The 22500-nt window shown below is 44.6% G+C and overlaps 1 protein-coding gene across 1 annotated transcript in view; it reads right to left on the bottom strand.

The window, feature by feature from the left end:
- Positions 1–22500, bottom strand: part of LOC139383680 (peroxidasin) — an 88739-nt gene that overhangs the window by 24706 nt on the left and 41533 nt on the right. The window contains exons 5-13 of the mRNA XM_071128222.1: positions 19357–19428; positions 13928–13999; positions 12387–12556; positions 6220–6337; positions 5918–6087; positions 4225–4497; positions 2743–3018; positions 1148–1260; positions 538–694 (exon numbers count right to left, since the gene is read on the bottom strand). Coding sequence (XP_070984323.1) covers positions 538–694; positions 1148–1260; positions 2743–3018; positions 4225–4497; positions 5918–6087; positions 6220–6337; positions 12387–12556; positions 13928–13999; positions 19357–19428 — 1421 coding nt within the window. The remainder of the gene's footprint in view (positions 1–537; positions 695–1147; positions 1261–2742; positions 3019–4224; positions 4498–5917; positions 6088–6219; positions 6338–12386; positions 12557–13927; positions 14000–19356; positions 19429–22500) is intronic.

Consider the following 22500-nt stretch of genomic DNA (forward strand, 5'->3'; position numbering starts at 1 on the left):
AACTAAAGGTTTTAAAATCCTCTACCCGGACAGCAAGTTAACGGGCTGATTGCCCCATATAGGGCTGGGCGCAACTGTACATGTGTATCGCAACCCTGAAGACTGGAGAGAACAGAACACATTTCTGGCAGACTCTAGTGTAGTTCTATAGCGTGCCATGTAAAACATTGAGTGTCTGACGTGTGGGCTGCAGACCTGTTCAACATCAACCCATTATGGTCACAGTTCACTGGCAGCACGCTAGCTCGCATCTGCCACAAGACAGCACGCAGGCAGGCCATGGCAAATAAGCAACACTGGGGCTAGAGCTGAGGAGTAGGCCCAACCCATAGTGTTACATGTTACAACAACTGCAGTACAGCCATCACAAAGCTTTGGCTGGGCGAGTGGTAGGGTGTGTGAAGGCTTTGGGTCTAACCCAGAAAAAAGACATCTGAATCAGATGTGTTAGAGCAGGGCTGGAACCAAAGCTTGCAGAGCCCATAGTTCTCCACGACTAGTGTTAGCATAGCTTAGCATACTCTAGCTATGTCTTACCTAGGACGGTGAGCACCATGGTGGCGGACTGGTAGCCAATGGGGTTCCGGGCGACACACTCGTAGCGTCCGCCATCGGCTAGACCCACGTCCTTGACCTCCAGGAAGCCCTCAGGGGCGATGTGGAACTTCCCACTTTCCGTCACCTGGATGCCGTCCTGCAGAGTTGCCGGGACAGACGGGAGTTGAAAGGTAAGGAGGTGTGGACTAGTGTGGGGTTGTGCGGTCAAACAGGGAACAACATTGCCACAAAGGCTCACAGTAGGGGAGTGTCTTGAGTTACAATGCCAAAGTCATAGAGTCTGTCAGGCCTGACTGGGTTGGGTTATATGGAGTCTATCAAATCAGTTTGGGCTACATGGCTATGTTTTACAATAGGCTGTGATATTCTAGACTGTAAAAAATAACATTTTACATACACATATAATCATATTGGGAAAGTATCTAACAACCATTTCCTGATCTGAGCAGCCTGCCCTCCTCACCCTTCCCTTTCCCCATCCCTCCTCTCCCCCAGGCCCCTGACTATGCTAGCCTTGTTGCCACGGCAGTGGGACAACAGTGTTGCCATGGTGACTAGTAAACGGTGGCCAGGTGACCAGGTGTCTAACCTTGTTCCAGGTGAGGACAGGCTCGGGCTGTCCCTGAGCTCTGCAGGGAATCTGGACGTCCGTGCCAGACTCCGCAGTCACGTCCCTTGGAGCATTTGTGAAAACAGGCGTTACTGATGATTCAGAAACATGTGTTAATGACTACATCAACGCTCGCAGCAGCTCACAGTGCAGTGCAATCAATGCCAATGCAGTGAGAAAACACTTTATCCTCCAAAAGTTCACACACTCCCACACACACTGACAGATGCAAGCACACGCCAGCAAGCACACAAACACACGCACACTATTTCTTCCTCACATGTTTAAGTTCCACGTCCTATTAAATCTCTGTTCTAATTACATGAACAGGGGCCGGAGGTTTTTCATTCACACACAACACTCAAAGGTCAACTCGCATCCAAGGCATGGACAGTCTACACAGTGTGTCCCTGATAACATGGATTAGACCACTGATCTCTCACACACAGCTGGGGAGGTGATTTTCCTCTTCCCAGTAAAAATTAAAACTCCCCAATGGCGGCCGTGTAACCCCTGCAGTTAGCCACCTGGTCATGGGAAGATACCATTCCCAGTTTGAGGAAAGACCTCTAAACTCTGAGGGATCCTGAGGTTTAAAGCAGATGAATTGTTCCCAAGCTATCCATGTAGACTAGGAAAGTCTAGGCTAGGAAACACTATAACGTTCTGAACACACCCTATCATGTCAGGCAAAATATACATGTACGTCAATGTAGCCAACTTTCTCCCTGTCTGCTTAAAGTGTGTCTCTTTCTGTGTCTGTATCTGCTTGTGTGCGTCTCCCTCTCTCTCTGTCTCGCTCGCTGAAAGTCGCACTGTGTCTAAGCAGCAATCACACACTAAAGTGTTGCTCAGAGGGTTGTCTTGGGGTTGTGTGTAAATGCTTTACAGTGTTGTAGGCCATTATATAACATGTGCTTTTCTGCATGTTAACAGCCATTACTAGATGGAAAACATGGTGCCATCTGGGATTACAGAGCGCCATGCTTTCTTGCCCCGCTCTGCTTCACAACCCACTTACAACTACAAGCCTGTCATTTCTGTTCGAGAGAGAGAGAGAGAGAGAGAGAGAGAGAGAGAGAGAGAGAGAGAGAGAGAGAGAGAGAGAGAGAGAGAGAGAGAGAGAGACCCAGCCATATGTCTGTCACTAGCTTTTAGTACTATGTCGAGGCATAGTTTCTCTGATTGCAGGCTGAGATGTTGTGTATCGTCTCGCGCACCCTCTCGAGCTTTACTACCCTCGACTCCTTTTAAAAAGCCTATGAGCGCTTGGAGAGGCCCTTACAACAATACATTAAAACCCTTTTCCCACCCAGCCTACATAAAGGCGCAGCATAATTATCACGTCACAGATGGCATTCTCCTGATACTTGTCAACATAGACATAGTGTCCTTGGATGTTTTGAAAAGTGCTTCAAACAAAATGTACTATAATTACCATCCTAGACCCAATTGTAATTTAATTGATTCCTAATTCAAACATCAGTCATAACAGCATGCAGACTGATGAAATATTGATACATCAGGCATAACATCTGGATCCTGTTAGGGTATAGAGTAGAGGTCTGTTTCACCTCTCTGCTGGATGTTAAGCTGTACGGCGGTGCGCACCGTGCCCAGCTGGCTGACGGCCTGGCACTCATACTGGCCCTCATCTTGGGGCGCCACACGGGCGATCCTCAGCGTGCCCGAGGAAAGGACCAGGTGGCGTCGGTCCTGGGGCAGGGGGCTGCCCCCCCGCGTCCAGGCGATGACGGGCTGGGGGTAGCCGCTGGCCTCACAGGTGAAGTCCACCGTGTGACCCTCCAGCACCAACTGGTCATGGGGGGTCACTGTGAACTGGGGGGTCGCTGGGCAACAGGAACGGCAGGAGAGTTAGGCACAAACGAGTTAGATCGCGTTCTCTCAACATTGTGCTGAATAAGATGCCTGCAATTCATACCAGACACAAACATCCATACCATTCAAATACAATTCACACTTATGGTTCCTCATTGAAAGCAAATGATAATGTACAGTTGAAGTTGGAAGTTTACATATACTTAGGTTGGAGACATTAAAACTAGTTTTTCAACCACCCCTCAATTTCTTGTTAACAAACTATAATTTTGGCAAGTCGGTTAAGACATCTACTTTGTGCGTGACAGAAGTAATTTTTACAACAACTGTTTACAGACATATTATTTCACTTATGATTCACTGTATCACAATTCCAGTGGGTCAGAAGTTACATACACTAAGTTGACTGTGTTAAACAGCTTGGAAAATTCCAGAAAATGATGTCATGGCTTTAAAAGCTTCTGATAGGCTAACTGAGTCAATTGAGTCAATTGGAGGTGTACCTGTGGATGTATTTCAAGGCCTACCTTCAAACTCAGTGCCTCTTTGCTTGACATCATGGGAAAATCAAAAGAAATCAGCCAAGACCTCAGATAACAAATTGGAGACCTCCACAAGTCTGGTTCATCCTTGGGAGCAATTTCCAAATGCCTGAAGGCACCACGTTCATCTGTACAAACAGTACGCAAGTATAAACACCATGGGACCACGCAGCCGTCATACCACTCAGGAAGGAGACCCGTTCTATCTCCTAGAGATGAACGTACTTTGGTGTGAAAAGTGCAAATCAATCCCAGAACAACAGCAAAGAACCTTGTGAAGATGCTTGAGGAAAAGGGTACAAAAGTATCTATATCCACAGTAAAACGAGTCCTATATCGACATAACATGAAAGGCCGCTTAGCAAGGAAGAAGCCACTGCTCCAAAACCGCCATAAAAAAGCCAGACTACGGTTATTCTGACATTTTACATTCTTAAAATAAAGTGGTGATCCTAACTGACCTAAGACAGGGATTTTTACAAGGATTAAATGTCAGGATTTGTGAAAAACTGAGTTTAAATGTATTTGGTTAAGGTGTATGTAAAATTCCGACTTTAACTGTACATTGTTGCTTAATATCTTGGTCCATGTACACCAAACAGTCAAGAAACAACAGAAGATTACAAACAGATGTTTGCGACTCTCTCTAAATGCTGACTCTACCGTGCTGCTCACCCTGTACGATGATGTGAGCGGTGGCGTGGATGGTGTCCACGTTGTTGGAGGCGAAGCAGGTGTACTGCCCTCCATCTGCTTGCACCACGTTCTGGATGAACAGCCCCCCAGACGGGGTGATGTTGATACGGGCGTCGGTGGGCAAGGGCGTGCGGTCCCCCTTGGTCCAGGAGACCCGGGGCTGGGGCTGGCCTGTGGCGCTACACTCAAGGGTGATACTCTCCCCCACCAACACCTCTGTATTCTGGGGCTGGATCACAAAACTAGGCCGCGCTGGGGGAGGGGGGAAAGGAGCGACAGAAGGAAGATTGAGACAAAGTATCTAAGAGATAACATAGGTGGAAAGAAATCTATTCTTTCCTACATAAATCCAAGAGTTGTTCCCGACCACTTGATCTGACCAGGAAAAACATGTGGCTCTACACATATCATCGGTCAGGTGTGGAGGAACCAATGAGAAGGAAGCACAGAGCACACTTACATAATACAGCCCACTCAGACAAACTCTGATGATATCTGACCCCTTCCCCGCTGCTACAGTGGGCCCGGGGCTATAGGAAATATGTACACTGCCTGTACTATCGTTTTAAAATCACAGAAACAGGAAACAGTCAACAGCTGTTCTCAGAGCAGTTTGTAAGTAGAGTCGGCCCAGCAACCATCCGTCACCCGGACAATGACCCCTGGTCATCTGGAGACAGCCAGGCTAATCTCTCGGGGTGAAAGAGGTCATCGGGGGAACAAATGAGGTTGTTGAGGGAAATGCTTTTCTCATGGAACGCAGCGTGATTTGTTCGCCCGGCAGCTTGTTGCGACCTCTAAATTATTTGACTTTTAACCTAAATGGCAACCACACTGTTCTCTACAATATGCACACAGAGCTATGGTGATTGCTGTTTCAACCCCTGCTGTTTGAGCTCTCTCCATTGAACAGAATGCTTTTTACCACACACGTGTTCTTTCACTGAAATGGACCCTGTTTCAATACAATGAGACTTTGTTGAAGCAAATATAATTGGATAAAAGAATGCCGTACAGTGTTGAGCTTGCAGGAAGTGACTACTTCAGGGAAGAGACAAAGGAAGGACTTTTAAATATTCCAACATGTTACATAATGTGAGAGATTAGTATTTGGTATTTTATTAGGGTCCCCATTAACTCCTGGGGTCCACACAAAACATGAAACATGATATGACGCGGAACATTAATAGACAAGAACAGCTCAAGGACAGAACTACATCAATAAAAATGTTTTTTATTTTTTTAAAGGCACACATAGGCTAAAGAGCATCTCTTTATTATGACTAGACCTCTCCCCATCTTTACAACCATTGCATCTATATGTTTTGACCATGACAGTTCACAATCTAAGGTAACACTAAGTAATTTAGTCTCCTCAAACTTGTTCAACAGGCACACCATTCATTACCAAATTCAGATGAGGTCTTGAACTTAGGGAATGATTTGTACCAAATACAATGCTCTTAGTTTTAGAAATGTTCAGGACCAGTTTATTACTGGTCAGTGGCCACCTATTCCAAAACAGACTGTAACTCTTTGTTAAGGGTTCCACTGACTTCATTAGCTGTGGTTGCTGATGCGTATATGGTTGAATCATCAGCATACATGGACACACATGCTTTGTTTAATGCCAGTGGCAGGTCATTGGTAAAAATAGAAACTATTCACTCACAGGGGGCTCCAAAGTATCTGAGTGTGACTTGGGAAGTCTTGACCTCTCCAGCCACGTTCTTGGCCATGCACTGGTAAACTCCCTGGTCCGTCTCCCGCGTGTCCTGGATCATCAGAGTACCATCCTCCAGCAGGTTCAGACGAGAGTCGTCATGCATGTTCAGAGCATTACTGACAGGGAGAAAAATAACAATTCCAAATTCATGTGCGTACAATATGTTTTATTTAAAGAACTAAAATAGGGCGAATTACTGAACAAAAGTTGAACGACTGTTGTTGTCCTCATTGGAAAGCGGGCCTTACTTGTTCCTGAGCCAGATGATCTGTGGTTTGGGATTTCCCTCGGCCCTGCAGGTGAAGTACACCGTGTTCCCCGATGTCACGTCAACATCCTGGGGCTCTGACGTAATCCTGGGCACCTCTACACAGGAGAGAGGGAGAGGAGGAAGAGAGGAGGATGAGAGGAGGAAGAGAGGAGGGTGAGAGGAGGAAGAGAGGAGGGTGAGAGGAGGAAGAGAAGAGGAAGAGAGGAGGATGAGAGAAGGATGAGAGGAGGATGAGAGGAGGAAGAGAGGAGGATGAGAGGAGGATGAGAAGAGGATGAGAGGAGGAAGAGAGGAGGATGAGAGGAGGAAGAGAGGAGGGTGAGAGGAGGGTGAGATGAGGGTGAGAGGAGGAAGAGAAGATGAGAGGAGGAAGAGAGGAGGGTGAGAGGAGGGTGAGATGAGGGTGAGAGGAGGAAGAGAAGATGAGAGGAGGAAGAGAGGAGGGTGAGAGGAGGGTGAGATGAGGGTGAGAGGAGGAAGAGAAGATGAAGAGAGGAGGAAGAGAGGAGGATGAGAGGAGGAAGAGAGGAGGATGACAGGAGGAAGAGAGCAGGATGAGAGGAGACATAAACACAGGACCATTTCCTTTCAGGACAAGAGTACGGTCTCTGTTCTCTGCTGGTCTGATAGGACTAGCTAGGGCCAGAGCAATAGGCTGGAGGGAGGACACTGCTCTCCTCAGATTGTGCCTGCTGAGGGCCCTGTGATGTGGGAGATTCTCTGTTTGGGACCAGGGGTGGAAACAGGGGCACACACCCACACACACACATCACCTCATGTGAGGAAATAGTTTAACTGCTCCACAAATAAGTCAGCCAGTGACCCTGTGTGTGTTAGGACATGGTGCTGAACTTCAGGCTGCTGCCTCCTCAGAGACTCTGTCCTCTCTGGTAGACTGGCACGTTTAGGTGCACATACCTCATTCCCTCCATACACACACAGAGGCGCGCGCACACAAACCCCTTTGTTTACATGTGGCAGACACATTTATTAGAGAACACAGAGTAGGCCCTCCAGTCCAACAGCTCTCTCCTAACGCACAAACCATGCACATGGGACAGCAGCCCAACCAGCAGCAGAAACCAGACCGATGGGAGGCAGTAACCTCAGACTGTGTATAACCTCGCTTCTCTCTCTCACCACCACCCCATTAGACCACATTGGCACAGGGCATTAATTACACTGTTTGCTTCCCTTAACTCCAAACATGGCAACCCAGCCCTGGCCCCTGCTCCTCCATAGGCCCAGGGCAGAGAAGAGACAGGGAAGGGAAGGAGGCTAGTAGGTAGCCAGGCCAGCATGGAGGTGGCACTTCATCCACAGGCCCTGTTGTTTTGACAGCTGCTCGGCCCGCTGCACATTGTTCCCTCGTTTATAGGGGGAATGGAGGAAGAGCCGGGGGAGAAAAGGGGAGAGGAGCAGAGAGGAGAGAGAGGAGGGGAGAAGGGAAGGGAGAGGAGGGGATGGTAGAGGAGAAGTAGAGGAGGAGAGAGGACGGAAGGGAGAAGAGGGGTGAGGAGGGAGTGGAGGGGGGGGGGGGGGGGGTTCCACTATGTTTAAAACAGACATTCCTCCCTGGTGCCTTTACTCAACACACACACATACAGACAGACAGACAGACAGACAGACAGACAGACAGACAGACAGGCAGACAGGCAGACAGACAGACAGACAGACAGACAGACAGAAGGGGATTCACTAAGCAAGAAAAGCCAAAGGCATCAAATTAGCTGCAGAGGCTTAGTTTTTATAACGTAAACTGACAGCTGCTGCCTGCCTACCCCACAATGGCTGTTACTGAGGAAAGAGAAGAGGGCATGATGAGGGTGGTAAAACCACTCAGATGTAACAGGAACAAACTGGCGTAAAAGTCAATTAGGGAGAGAAAGACTTCCTGGCCTAAGTACTGTATAGAGTAGAGGTCGACTGATTAATCGGCATGGCCGGCATGGCCAAGTTTTCATAACAATCGGTAATTGGCCTTTTTGGATGGCGATTATGGACGATTACATTGCAATCCATGAGGAAACTACGTGGCAGGCTGACTACCTGTTACGTGAGTGCAGCGTCAAAAGGACCTTGTGGCTGCAATGAGCCAAGGTAAGTTGCTAGTTAGCATGAACCTTTTGCGTGTAGGGGGCAGTATTTTCGTTGTTGGCTAAAAACCCATTTGAAACGGCCTATTTCTCAGCCCCAGAAACTAGAATGTGCATATTGTCAGATTAGGATAGAAAACACTCTAAAGTTTCCAAAACTGTAAAAATATTGTCTGGGAGTATTGCAGAACTGATATTGCAGGCGAAAACCTGAGGAAAATCCAATCAGGAAGTGTGGTATTTTGAAACCTCTCTGTTCCTATGCATGCCTATCCTCCATTTAAAGTGATATCAACCAGATTCCTTTTTCTATGTCTTCCCTAAGGTGTCAACAGTCTTTAGACGTAGTTTCAGGCTTTTATTTTGAAAAATGAGCGTGAAAGATCACATTGCGTAAGTGGATAGGTGGGGGCTCTCAGAGTGAGTTTTGCGTTACAGAGTAAAGCGGCCATTGTTCCTCCCGGTGTTATTGAAAAACCTACACACCCGGTTGATATATTATCGAATATATATTTTAAAAACTACCTGAGGAATGATTATAAAAAAAACATTTGACATGTTTCCTTGGACATTATGGATATTATTTGGAACTTTCGTCTGCGTTGTCGTGACCGCTCTTTCCTGTGGATTTCTGAACATAACAGGACAAACAAACGGAGGTATTTTGGGTATAAAAATAATCTTTATGGAAGAAAAGGAACATTTGTTGTGTAACTGGGAGTCTCGTGGGTGAAAACATCCGAAGATCATCAAAGGTAAACTATTATTTTGATTGCTTTTCTGATTTTCGTGACCTAGCTACTTAATGCTTAGTGTACATAATGTTTTGTTATGCTATCGATAAACTTACACAAACGTTTGGATTGCTTTCGCTGTAAAGCATAATGTCAAAATCTGAGACGACAGGTGGATTAACAAAAGGCTAAGCTGTGTTTTGCAATATTGCACTTGTGATTTCATGAATATGAATATTTTTTTGTAATATTATTTGACTGTGGCGCTATACTATTCAGCGGTTGCTGATGAAAATGATCCCGCTACAGGGATGGGTAGCGTCAAGAAGTTAAACTTATCTTATAAAAAACAATCAATCTTCACATAATCACTAGTTATTTACACATGGTTGATGATATTACTAGGTTAACTAGCTTGTCCTGCGTTGCATTTAATCAATGCGGTGCCTGTCATTTATCATCGAATCACAGCCTACTTCAACTTCGCCAAACGGGGGATGATTTAACAAAAGCGCATTCGTTGCACAAATGTTCCTAACATCACTGCCTTTCTTAAAATCAATAGACAGAAGTATATATTTTTAAACCTGCATATTTAGTTCAAATAAACACATGTTAGCAGGCAATATTAACTAGGGAAATTGTGTCACTTCTCTTGGCGTTCAGTGCAAGCAGAGTGAGGGTATATGCAACAGTTTGGGCCGCCTGGCTCGGTGCGAACTGTGTTCCTTCCTAACAAAGACCGCAATTAATTTGCCAGAATTTTACATAATTATGACATAACATCGAAGGTTGTGCAATGTAACAGCGATAGTTAGATTTAGGGTTGCCACCTGTTTGACAAAATACGGAAAGGTGAAACAAAACACAGAACAGAAAATAATCACCCACAACTCAAAGGTGAAACCAGGCTACCTAAGTATGGTTCTCAATCAGGGACAATGATTGGGGCTGAGTCACTGGCTTACTGGGGCTCTCTCATGCCGTCCCTGGAAGGGGTGCGTCACCTGAGTGGGTTGATTCACTGATGTGGTCATCCTGTCTCGGTTGGCGCCCCCCCTTGGGTTGTGCCATGGCGGAGATCTTTGTGGGCTATACTCAGCCTTGTCTCAGGATGGTAAGTTGGTGGTTGAAGATATCCCTCTAGTGGTGTGGGGGCTGTGCTTTGGCAAAGTGGGTGGGGTTATATCCTTCCTGTTTGGCCCTGTCTGGGGGTGTCCTCGGATGGAGCCACAGTGTCTCCTGACCCCTCCTGTCTCAGCCTCCAGTATTTATGCTGTAGTAGTTTATGTGTCGGGGGGCTGGGATCAGTTTGTTATATCTGGAGTACTTCTCCTGTCCTATTCGGTGTCCTGTGTGAATCTAAGTGTGCGTTCTCTAATTCTCTCCTTCTCTCTTTCTTTCTCTCTCTCGGAGGACCTGAGCCCTAGGACCATGCCCCAGGACTACCTGACATGATGACTCCTTGCTGTCCCCAGTCCACCTGGCCGTGCTGCTACTCCAGTTTCAACTGACCTGAGCCCTAGGACCATGCCCCAGGACTACCTGACATGATGACTCCTTGCTGTCCCCAGTCCACCTGACCGTGCTGCTGCTCCAGTTTCAACTGTTCTGCCCTATTATTATTCAACCATGCTGGTCATTTATGAACATTTGAACATCTTGGCCATGTTCTGTTATAATCTCCACCCGGCACAGCCAAAAGAGGACTGGCCACCCCACATAGCCTGGTTCCTCTCTAGGTTTCTTCCTAGGTTTTGGCCTTTCTAGGGAGTTTTTCCTAGCCACCGTGCTTCTACACCTGCATTGCTTGCTGTTTGGGGTTTTAGGCTGGGTTTCTGTACAGCACTTTGAGATATCAGCTGATGTACGAAGGGCTATATAAATACATTTGATTTGATTTGATCTGATTGACAGCTGCCTCTGATTGAGAACCATACCAGGCCAAACACAGAAATCCCAAATTATAGAAAAAAGAACATAGACTGCCCACCCCAACTCACGCCCTGACCATACCAAAACAAAGACAAAACAAAGGAACTAAGGTCAGAACGTGACACAGCAGCAGGCTCGGAAGCATTCATTCAAACTTTACTGCGTTGGCGAGCAGTTCTTAGCAATGCTTGAAGCACAGCGCTGTTTATGACTTCAAGCCTATCAACTCCCAAGATTAGGCTGGCAATACTAAAGTGCCTATAAGAGCATCCAATAGTCAAAGGTATATGAAATACAAATGGTATAGAGAGAAATAGTCGACGCGTCATAATTCCTATAATAACTACAACCTAGAACTTCTTAACTGTGAATATTGAAGAACTGGGAATATTGAACCACCAGCTTTCATATGTTCTCATGTTCTGAGCAAGGAACTGAAACGTTAGCTTTTTTACATGGCACATATTGTACTTTTACTTTCTTCTCCAACACTGTGTTTTTGCATTGTGTTTTTGCATCTAAACCACATCGAACATGTTTCATTAATTCTTTTGGGACTAAATAGATTTTATTTACGTATTATATTAAGTTAAAATAAAACGGTTCATTTTTCATTCAGTATTGTTGTAATTGTCATTATTGCAAATATATATAAAAATCATACGATTAATCGGTATCGGCATTTTTTGGTCCACCATCAGCGCTGAAAAATCATAATCAGTCGACCTCTACAGTAGGCCTACACATTTAATTATTCTGCAAGACAAAACAGAGGACTAGCGTAATGGAAATAACCAGGCAGGCATTTCAACACGTTTAATCTGCCCTGCCTTGGCTGGTTTTATGGGGTTCCATTGGCGGCTTTCAAGCTTCTATTCTGCCAGCCTCACCCATCTATCCATCCCTCATACACATGCATCACTTTCTCAGTTCACTCACCCTTCCTTCTTTCCCCCACCCTACCCCAAAACAATCACAGCAGACAGGGACTTGGTCCCTCTATCCACCCCTTCCAATCCACATCCACACTCCACCCATCCATCCGCCACACACGCCCAGTACACGGAGGCCTGATGGGCTCAGCAGAAGCTGGCTGCAGGAGTCAGGCTACTAGGTTCTGGGGCTCAGAGTAGTGGCAGGGGCTCCTGTCTGACATGCTACCCAGCCCAGGATCACAGCTGCTGGGTTCGTGGTGGAACAAAATTTGGCTGACCAACCCCCAAAGACAGACAGGGTCCCAACTGGGGAAATCCCGTCACAGCTCAAGACCACTGTGGTCGGGAGCCAACAGCTAAAAAGACAGAAAAGGCTTTGTGTGGCTAGGAAAGCTGTGGTTTGTGTGGAGTGAATTTGGGTTTGATGTGTGTGTGTGCCCTCACCACAGTTCAGTTCCTCAGCGGTGAGTGTGGCCACAGATCGTCCCTGTAGTCGGCTGGGGTAGTCACAGGTGGCAGCAGCCTGGGCGTTGCCTGACTCAGCATACTGCTTCAACAGGTCAGCCAGCCACAGCAGCTCACAGTCACAGTTCAGAGTGTTAGAGTCCAGACGCCTGCACACATAGAGAGAGAGAGAGAGAGAGAGAGAGAGAGAGAGAGAGAGAGAGAGAGAGAGAGAGAGAGAGAGAGAGAGAGATTATAACAGTATCACTCACCATGGAGAACAAATAAAAGTATGTTTACAGTAATGCTTCAATTATAGTTTTACAGAGTTATTATTTACTATTACTATTATTTACTATTTACCTGTTTGTCATATGCTGATTTCTGTGTATCCTGCGCCTGCAAGTCTTTAGATGTGTGCATGTTCTACTCTTCCTCAGTATAAATCACCATCTCTTAAATACAGTGTATACAGTAGACCACAATATCACACATCAATACAGGACTATTAACTGTACATCATACAATACAGATCCCACTGCTACCAGTCCTGTGTTATTATAGTCGTATGGGTAAGCAGTATGAGTCTGTCTGTTTGTCTGGTGTCAGATAGTGGGCTGAGACTGACTGGGCGGTAGTGTGAATCCTCTCCGGTGGCCTCCCAGTGTGGACCAACACCGGCCAAACACAGACACACACACACCCACACACACCAGCCATGTCATACAGCTAGGCCGAGCTCCGACCAAACACTGGGACTCAGAATGGCCTTTTTGGGAGAACTCCTCTCCTGCTGCAGGAAACTGTCTGCTGCAGAGTCCAGACTGGCAGCTGTCTGACTTTCTTTTTATAATTTATTCTACCAGTAGGTCTCTTCAGGTTTCAGACAGATTTGTACATTCCAGGAGACAGTAATAATTTAATTTAATCTGATCCCACTTTGAACATCCTCCAAATCTGAGTGCTGAAATAATCAGAGGGAAATATTGTTTTTGAATCCAGTTCCTTCCCGGCCTGCCAGTTCTCCTGTCTGTCTACTGTACCTCTCAACCACAGAATACTGGCTCTGGATCTAACACATCCTGGAAGTCAGTCTTGTTGAAAAGAGCGAGAAAACAATAGGGGAAGGCCAAACTCTGATCCTAATTAACTGCCAGGCCTTTGTACACAGACAGACATGGCTCTGTCAGTCCCATTTATCTCCCTCACAGTCCTAGACCAGGGGTATTCAAATCTTACCCTGGGATGTCCGGAGTACTGCTGGTTTTCTGTTCTACCTAATAATAAATTGCACCCACCTGGTGTCCTGGGTCCAAATCAGTCACTGATTAGAGGGAAGAATTTTAAAAAAGCAAAGGAACTGGCATTGAGGTCCTTTAATTTGAGGGGCCTAGACAGAGTGGTGTACTGTTGAAATATGGCTCGTATTCTCCCCCCTGACCCCTCTGTGTAATGGTAGTCAAATGTTGGTGGATACACATTGTCAGACAATGCGTATCTACCACAGCTGCCCTGACCATGCACGTTATCAGTGAACTTACAGCCTCTTCATGGACTGGAGATGGGAGAAGGTCCCCAGCACGAGATGGGTGATTCTGTTGTTGTGCAAAAACCTGCAGAGGCAAAGAGAGAGAGACAGACACAGATAATGTCATAGTGAATTATGAACTTCATGCTGCGTGTAATTTGTACATTTGATACACTGTTTAGTAGGTTGACAGGGTTTGACCTCTAAAGGGATTAATTAAAGGAAAACTCTACCCAAAAACTATTTTGCTATTTGTTTAATTAGTCTATTGTTGAAATAGTCCTAAATTGTTTTGTATGTCAGCAATTCAAGTTTTTAAGATCCAAAGACAGAAATACAGACGGTATGATACATTTCGCATCATATGATACAAAATGCACCATATCGGCTGTATTTCTGTATTTTTAAAGTTATATACACTACCGTTCAAAAGTTTGGGGTCACTAAGAAATGTCCGTGTTTTTGAAAGAAAACTATTTTTTTGTGTCCATTAAAATAACATCAAATTGAGTATACAGTGTAGACATTGTTAATGATGTAAATGACTATTGTAGTTGGAAACAGCTGATTTTTATGGAATATCTACATAGGCATGCAGAGGCCCATTATCAGCAACCATCACCCCTGTGTTCCAGTGGCACGTTATGTTAGCTAATCCAAGTTTACCATTTTAAAAGGCTAATTGATCACTAGAAAACCCTTTTGCAATTATGTTAGCACATCTGAAAACTGCTGTGCTGATTAAAGAAGCAATTAAACTGGCCTTCTTAGACTAGTTGAGTATTTGGAGCATCAGCATTTGTGGGTTCGATTACAGGCTCAAAATGGCCAGAAACAAATAACTTTCTTCTGAAACTCGTCAGTCTATTCTTGTTCTGAGAAATGAAGGCTATTCCATGCGAGAAATTGCCAAGAAACTGAAGATCTCGAACAACGCTGTGTACTACTCCCTTCACAGAACAGCGCAAACTGGCTCTAACCAGAATAGAAAGAGGAGTGGGAGGCGCCTGTGCACAACTGAGCAAGAGGACAAGTACATTAGAGAGTCTAGTTTGAGAAACAGACGCCTGTCCACAACTGGCAGCTTCATTAAATAGTCCCCGCAAAACACCAGTCTCAATGTCAACAGTGAAGAGCCGACTCCGGGATGCTGGCCTTCTAGGCAGAGTTGCAAAGAAAAAGCCATATCTCAGACTGGCCAATAAAAAGGAAAGATTAAGATGGGCAAAATAACACAGACACTGGACAGAGGAAGATTGGCAAAAAGTGTTGTGGACAGACAAATCTAAGTTTGAGGTGTTCGGATCAGAAAGAAGAACATTCGTGAGACGCAGAAAAAAGGAAAAGATGCTGGAGAAGTGCTTGCCGCCATTTGTCAAGCATGGTGGAGGCAATGTGATGGTCTGGGGGTGCTTTTGTGGTGGTAAAGTGGGAGATTTGTACAGGGTAAAAGGGATCTTGAAGAAGGAAGGCAATCACCTAATTTTGCGATGCCATGCCATACCCTGTGGACGGAGCTTAATTGGAGCCAATTTCCTCCTACAACAGGACAATGACCCAAGGCATAACTCCAAACTATCTAATAACTATTTATGGAAGAATCAGTCAGCTGGTATTCTGTCTATAATGGAGTGGCCAGCACAATCACCAGATCTCAACCCTATTGAGCTATTGTGTGAGCAGCTTGACCACATGGTACGTAAGAAGTGCCCATCAAGACAATCCAACTTGTGGGAGGTGCTTCAGGAAGCATGGGATTGCTGCAGGAAGCAATATCTTCAGAATTCCTAAACAAATTGACTAGAATGCCAAAAGTCTGCAAGGCTGTATTTGCTGCAAATGGAGGATTCTTGACAAAAGCAAGTTTAAAGGACATAATTATTATTTCAATTAAAAATCATTATTTATAACCTTGTCAACATCTTGACTATAGTTCCTATTAATTTTGCAAATAATTTCATATATGTTTTCATGGAAAACAATGACATTTCTAAGTGACCCCAAACTTTTGAACAGTAGTGTATCTTGAAAACTTGATTGCTGACATACAAAACCGTTTTGGAAATATATCAGCAAGGTACTAATGAAACAAACACCAAAATATTTTACTTTATGTATGCATATTTCCAATAGAATATGACCTTTATTTCCTATGTCACAGTGTAAACAAACACATGAAGTTAGTGACTCATGAGGAATGTGCATATATTCTTTTTGGATTACTTGAGGTTTCTACTTTGACATCCATTGAAGATATCGTTTACAGCAACCAGTCCCTTTGATGTAGGCCTGCAGGCTAATGTTGGGAGCCATGTTTAAATGTTTTTTGGAAGACTGCCATTTGACCATTTTATATTCTTTTTTTTATCTGGGATAAGAAATATGATCAGTTTCCCATTCATGACAAGCCTTTCAAGGCTTCGTGACATGACCCCTTTCGTCAAAATCATCCAACGATCTTAAACAAAGATTCTGGATTCCTTTATTGAAAACAGATTAAACATGAATAAATTCAGCTATAGAAATATTTTCCCCAAACACCAACAAACCGACAGTGGCGACCCGTCATTCAGGGCAGGTGGCGCATTATTATGAGTCACATACCGGTTTGCAAACAATGTAAAAAAATGACAATTTTCATCATTGAGTTAATAAAGCTGCATACAAACATGATCTCTTTTTGTTTTCTTGAGTAAGGCAGCTCCCAAATTCTGGTGTTTCAACCTAGCTCAGTGCTTTCTGTGGTGGCGGGGCGAGCCAGCAGCAAATAGGAGCGTTGTGTCGTTATTGGCTCAGTGTTCTGTCATTCACGGGGAAACTATGTCACCAGGGTAGACATCGGAAATTCTAGCCCTCTCGGTCCTGCCATATAGCTACATTAGTAGTGCCCTTCCAAGAAGGCTCTAGGTCATTGACCACAGATGACGTAAAATCACGTTATATGTACAGTAGCTTTGATTGGACTGATCATGTCAACATCTTACTTTCAAAATATTAGCTAGCAGTCATCCTCATGAATCAAGTCGACAATCTCCTGGCAAATCCTTTTTAATCTTTGTCATATGATGAGAAATAATGAAGATAAACTATAGATAAAACGCAGCGGTGCTCATTGGCCATTGGACATAAACAGTACAAAACAAGTAGGAAATCGCAAATTCAACAATGAGTGGTTTGGAAGGAATTGGTGACAGTGACTAACCGCAAGCATTGCAACTGGGAAGTCGGGAATAAATGAGTTCAGACTGGGAAAATAAATTTTGAACGGTCACCCAACTTTGTAAATCTTTCCCTCGAAGGACCGCCGTGCCACCTTCCTGTTCAAGTGAGCATATCACAACAAGGTGAGTCCAAAAATGTCTTATATGCTGCTGCATAAATGATGTAATATGCCATGGAGATATGTATACTGTAGCTAAGAAAGTAATACTAAGTGTATGTTGTGTAGTAAACTGTTAGCAGCCCATGTGCCTCACCCTAATAATCTTAATTTTAATTTCACCTAACGTTACTGGTCTGACTCAGTGGTGCACATGTAGCCTATAACCTGTTTTAGAGAAATGTTGTCATTAAATATTGTAAGAGCTTTCATTGTCTGCTTATACGCCCCCTTTATTTATCCTACTGTTCTGACTTTGTGTACAGGGAAAATACGGTAGGAGCTGCTGAATACATAGTTATATTGACTACGTCCGTCTTAGCTCGCTCATTAATGTCTTAATCGAAATCACGGAATGCCTATTTGTTTAAGCAAGTCAGCCATATCAGCTTTGTTTTTTTAAAAGGCAGTAAATGAGGCTGAATGAATTGTTTCGCTGCCAGACAAGGCTCCGTTGATAGCCAAGTGTAGTTAGGATTCACTCCATTGTGCTGGAAAGAAAGCTCTGCTGTTGGGACAGCTTTATGTAGGCCCTAACAGTTTGTGGGCACCGCTTGTTGCCGTTATAGTGCAATTAATGTATTGTTTAGTGTTGTGTTGTTTAGTGGCTTTGCTGAGTTTGCCCCACCAAGAATTACATGCTAAAATCGCCACTGGTTAGCAATCGCCGTAAATCAAAAGAAACAACAAGACTTTTTCCTTCTTATTCTTCTCTTTCAATCCACAGGAGATAAATACATCTTTCAGACTTCTCTTGGTCACAAACAAGTGAGACTGGACATTCAGTTGTCATGGAAATCTTCCCATACAAACGTTCCAGAATAAATGCATCTGGGAATTTCTTCCCCTTTCCAGCTGTGTGCAGGCGGCTCCTTTTCTGGGGAGGGTTGGGAACATGTGTGGCGGGATTCCAGGGGCAGCCCGTAAACACGGAGAGATGGACACTGAAGGAGGAATTCAGATCGGATCCAACACTCCCACATCTGGTGTGAGAGCGTGAAAACAGCCGGGCCGGTGAGCCATCCATCCATCCATCCATCCGCATGGTAGAAGGTCCAGTCCAGGTCCCGTGGGGTCTTAAGGTTCTGACATAGTTCACTGAGTCTACTGTTACCTCAATAAGATTTTTTTTTTTTTATATCGGTCCCTTATTTCCCTGGTGAAATTCTCTCAGATCCCTCCTATGTTAGGTGTCAGGAGAGTTGATATCTCTCCAGACAAAAGGCACAGGTGTTATCAGTGGACTCTTTGGCCCTGCAGGATAACTCTAGCTGACCTGGGCTCTTAGCTTCTGTAATACATAGCACATAGAGATCTGATGGGTCAGTGAATAAGAAACACACACATAACCCCGAAGTTGTGGTTTTGGGCCATCTACAAATTCTTCTGAGTAGGGCCCTGATTTTTTCCTGACCACATGTCAGGAACCTGAGTTTGAAGTGTTTGGAGGAGCACCAGACAGAGAGTAAGTAAGGGTTCTGGACAAACACAGCCAAACATACGCTGGGCACATTTATCCCTGTGCAGTCTGTCCTCATAGCATTTCTCTAGCTATTTACCCCAGACAGACAGGCAACCAGCTGTAAAAATGGCCCACAGACCTCAAGTGACGTGTTGTAGAGATTAGCTGTCCATTGTTACATGAAGGTACTCCAGAGCATTGAAAGGTCATCTAAGGGTCATGCTGCTTTGAACCCCAACCCCCCCCCCGTAAGTACAGCTTTCTGCTAAACACATTAGGGCTCTGTCGGTTACGGACACTGCATCCTATTCACAGTGCATCATGTAGGCCATTTCATGGGGATTAAAGTCTATTTAACAGAATGTTTACGTTGTAAAGTCTGGTATGCACTCAGTGCCCTCTGGAATGAGTTAGCTCAGGTAGAGACAAGCATGTGCATGCCACAACAAATCATTCAATTATATCATTTGGAGAGTTATGTCCAGTTGTTTGCTAAAGATGCATCGCCCCATCGTTTAGACAAATGTGTACTTTAAAGTAAGAATGTAACTTGCAATTGTACGATAGAGTGAAAGGTGAAAAGTGGAGATAGTGGACTTACAGGCGTTCAAGCTTTGGGAGTTGGGTGAAGGATTCTGGTTCCAAGGACTCAATGTTGTTGAAGTGCAGGTACCTGGAAAAGTGCATCGGCACAGCACAGTAACAACAAATTAGGATGATCATTTAGACTAGATGGACACGTTTTCACAGTAGACCACAGAAATGAAATAATGACATTTTAACTGGCAGTTTCAGTACATTCCAATAGGTTTCGTGATGCTTTCCAAGAACCCCTTAACCTGTCCATTACGTAACCTGTTCAAATACAATCCTGCATTTTCAGGGATACTTTAAGTCATAATTCAGACGAGAAGGTATTGGCACTAGGCCTATATGTATCCCTACCAGACAGTTAGTATTGAGCGTCTGTGAATTCTATCCCTATAGGCTAACTTTCTGATGGAATGGCCCATCTGCGGGCACAGACAGTTGTTCAATGGAATGCAACTATGATTGATACCAGATACCAGACAAAACTCAGAACTAATGGTAATAAACATACAGTAAGGCTAGGACAATGACATTTGCAAACCAATTACTCACTGTACAGTAATTGTTAGATTCCGTAACATGTTTGTTTATTGAACAGACAAAGCAACAGTCAAAGCAAGCAAAGGTTAAGCAAAGTTGCACGAATCAGAAGGAAAAAAAACTGTTAATCTCGAGCAACAGTGGATATAGCACAGCATCCATTTACTACACTATGAATGCATTTAAGACTTTTGACTTTAAAAAAAAGAGATAGATGTAGGGTGTTGTCTGAAAAATGGAGTTCTTCCCTCATCAGAGTGTAGAGGACGTTAAGGCAGGCCAGAGGATGTCCAAAGACAACAGAACATTGAACAGCCAAGAGGAATTACACAGACAGCCGTATTTCATGTCTGAGAGAGGGTTGGGGAGAAATGGAGAGGGACAGAGAGAGGGAGAGAGGGAGAGAGAGAGAGAGAGAGACAGAGAGATTGAGAGCGAGAGAGAGCGAGAGAGAGAGAGAGAGGAGATAGAGAGAGAGGAGAGAGAGACAGAGAGAGAGACAGAGAGATCAAGAGAGAGAGAGAGAGAGAGGAGAGAGAGACAGAGAGAGCGAGAGAGAGAGAGGAGAGAGACAGAGAGAGAGACAGAGAGAGTGGGAGAGGGGGGGAGATAATATTGATTTTGTTGTCACCCCTTGGCAACAGACTAGCCTTATAACCTTTAATTGATGTATGTGAGCCATAAGCCCGTTGATTTATTTTACCTCACAATTACAATTAAAGCACATTTTATGCCAGTAAACAGGGTAATAGAACAAAGTGTAATAAGAGTTTTTTTTTTGCCCCTTTTTCTCCCCAATTTCAATCTTGACTGATCGCTGCAACTCCCCAACGGGCTCGGGAGGCGAAGGTCAAGTCCTCCGAAACATGACCCGCCAAACCACGCATCTTAACACCCACCCGCTTAACCCAGAAGCCAGGCGCACCAATGTGTCAGAGGAAACACCGTTCCACTGACGAGCGAGGTCAGCCTCAAGGAGTCACTAGAGCGCGATGAGCCAAGTAAAGCCCTCCCCCCACCCCTCCAAACCCTCCCCTAACCCGGACAACGCTGGGCCAATTGTGCGCCGTCCTATGGGACTCTCGATCACGGCCGGTTGTGATACAGCCTGGGATCGAACCCAGTTCTGTAGGGACGCCTCTAGCACTGCGATGCATTACGGAGGCCCGTAATAAGACATTTTAAGCACCAAATTGAGACTTATTGTGATAAGGAACTATTGTTTACATATGTTAGAGAGGGGCAGAAACATGCTTTGTGTACATGTTCTAATAAAAGAGACATTGCTTATGTTCTGTAGTTGCTCTGGCGTTAAATTCATATTTGGCCACAGGTAGCCCGTTTGTGAATTGAATATGGTCGACAACAAGCGAGCCAACATGCTTGGGAAATTCTCTCATTTAAATAGCAGGGGAGCATGGGATATTAAATACAAGACTGGCAGTACTTTAAAGAAATGTTAATCCCCCCAACTCCAACATACAGCTTGCATAGCATAGTTGTAGCCCAACAGAATAGCAGACGGCCATTAAAGTGAATGCAACTCTGGCTCAGAACTTGTCACCCACACATAAAATCATTCATTACTGTATCAAAACTCAAACCAGCTGCAGGGCAAAGAGCCTGGACTTTGATTTGGTTTCGCTTAATGAATAGCCATTTGTTCAGTGTGCATGCATGTCGTTATGCAGGGACAAACAGCCACAAGGCCTTCTCCTAGGTTCAACCACCCGAATTGGCTGTGAGGAGGAAGATGCATGTCAGACATTTTTGTTTGGGGGTAGTTCAGAGAAGAAAATGCCTTCATGGAGGACACTGTCATGACTTCCCAAATAGTGTGTTCAGTATCCACCCCTTATTAAATGATGTCTGTTTAATTGTCTTCCATTGACATATGAAGCCCCATGGTTGCGATATATATTTTCCCAGAAGGGTTAGGGTTAACCAGCAATAACAATCTCACTAAACTCAACATTTGGCAACAGTTGCATCACAAAATAATTTCTTGTTGAAAGAATTGTTTAACTATTGGCTTACTAAAAGAAGGCAATTTCAGTTCATGGCATTGGTGGTTTAAACACAATTTACTACTCGGCGTGGACAGCTTGCTTTGTTGTAGGTTCTGTATCAGCCTTGGTCTCCAACACACACTCAACATTTACCAAACACAATAAAACCGTTACATCAACAAACAGAACAAAAATCTGAAATGAATCTAATTTCTGGGATGATTTGAACATATTCAAGTCATTGAGACAACATGCAATTGGGAAAAGATGTTAGAAATGTAGACATCACATTGATAGCCTAAGGTCACATGGACATTTATACAGATTTGAGGCATCCTTTCTCATACCGATACTGAAGGTATGTCTCGTAGACATAATAAGCCCATGCAATAGGCACATGGTGACCTCTATCACTCTGCTTGGGAAATGCGTAGGGGGCCCTCTATGAAACAACAGAACTAGCGCATAACACAACTAGATGGACAATGACAAGTAAGGTCAAGGGGGAGACAAGCAGTCAGCGTGCAGTACAGTAGTGTGACTCCGGGGAGGAAGTCAGACACACAGGGCCCTTTTCAGGCTTGAGGTATGTTGATTTAACATGA

The sequence above is a fragment of the Oncorhynchus clarkii genome, chromosome 25 (assembly GCF_045791955.1).
Source record: "Oncorhynchus clarkii lewisi isolate Uvic-CL-2024 chromosome 25, UVic_Ocla_1.0, whole genome shotgun sequence".
Classification (NCBI taxonomy): domain Eukaryota; kingdom Metazoa; phylum Chordata; class Actinopteri; order Salmoniformes; family Salmonidae; genus Oncorhynchus; species Oncorhynchus clarkii.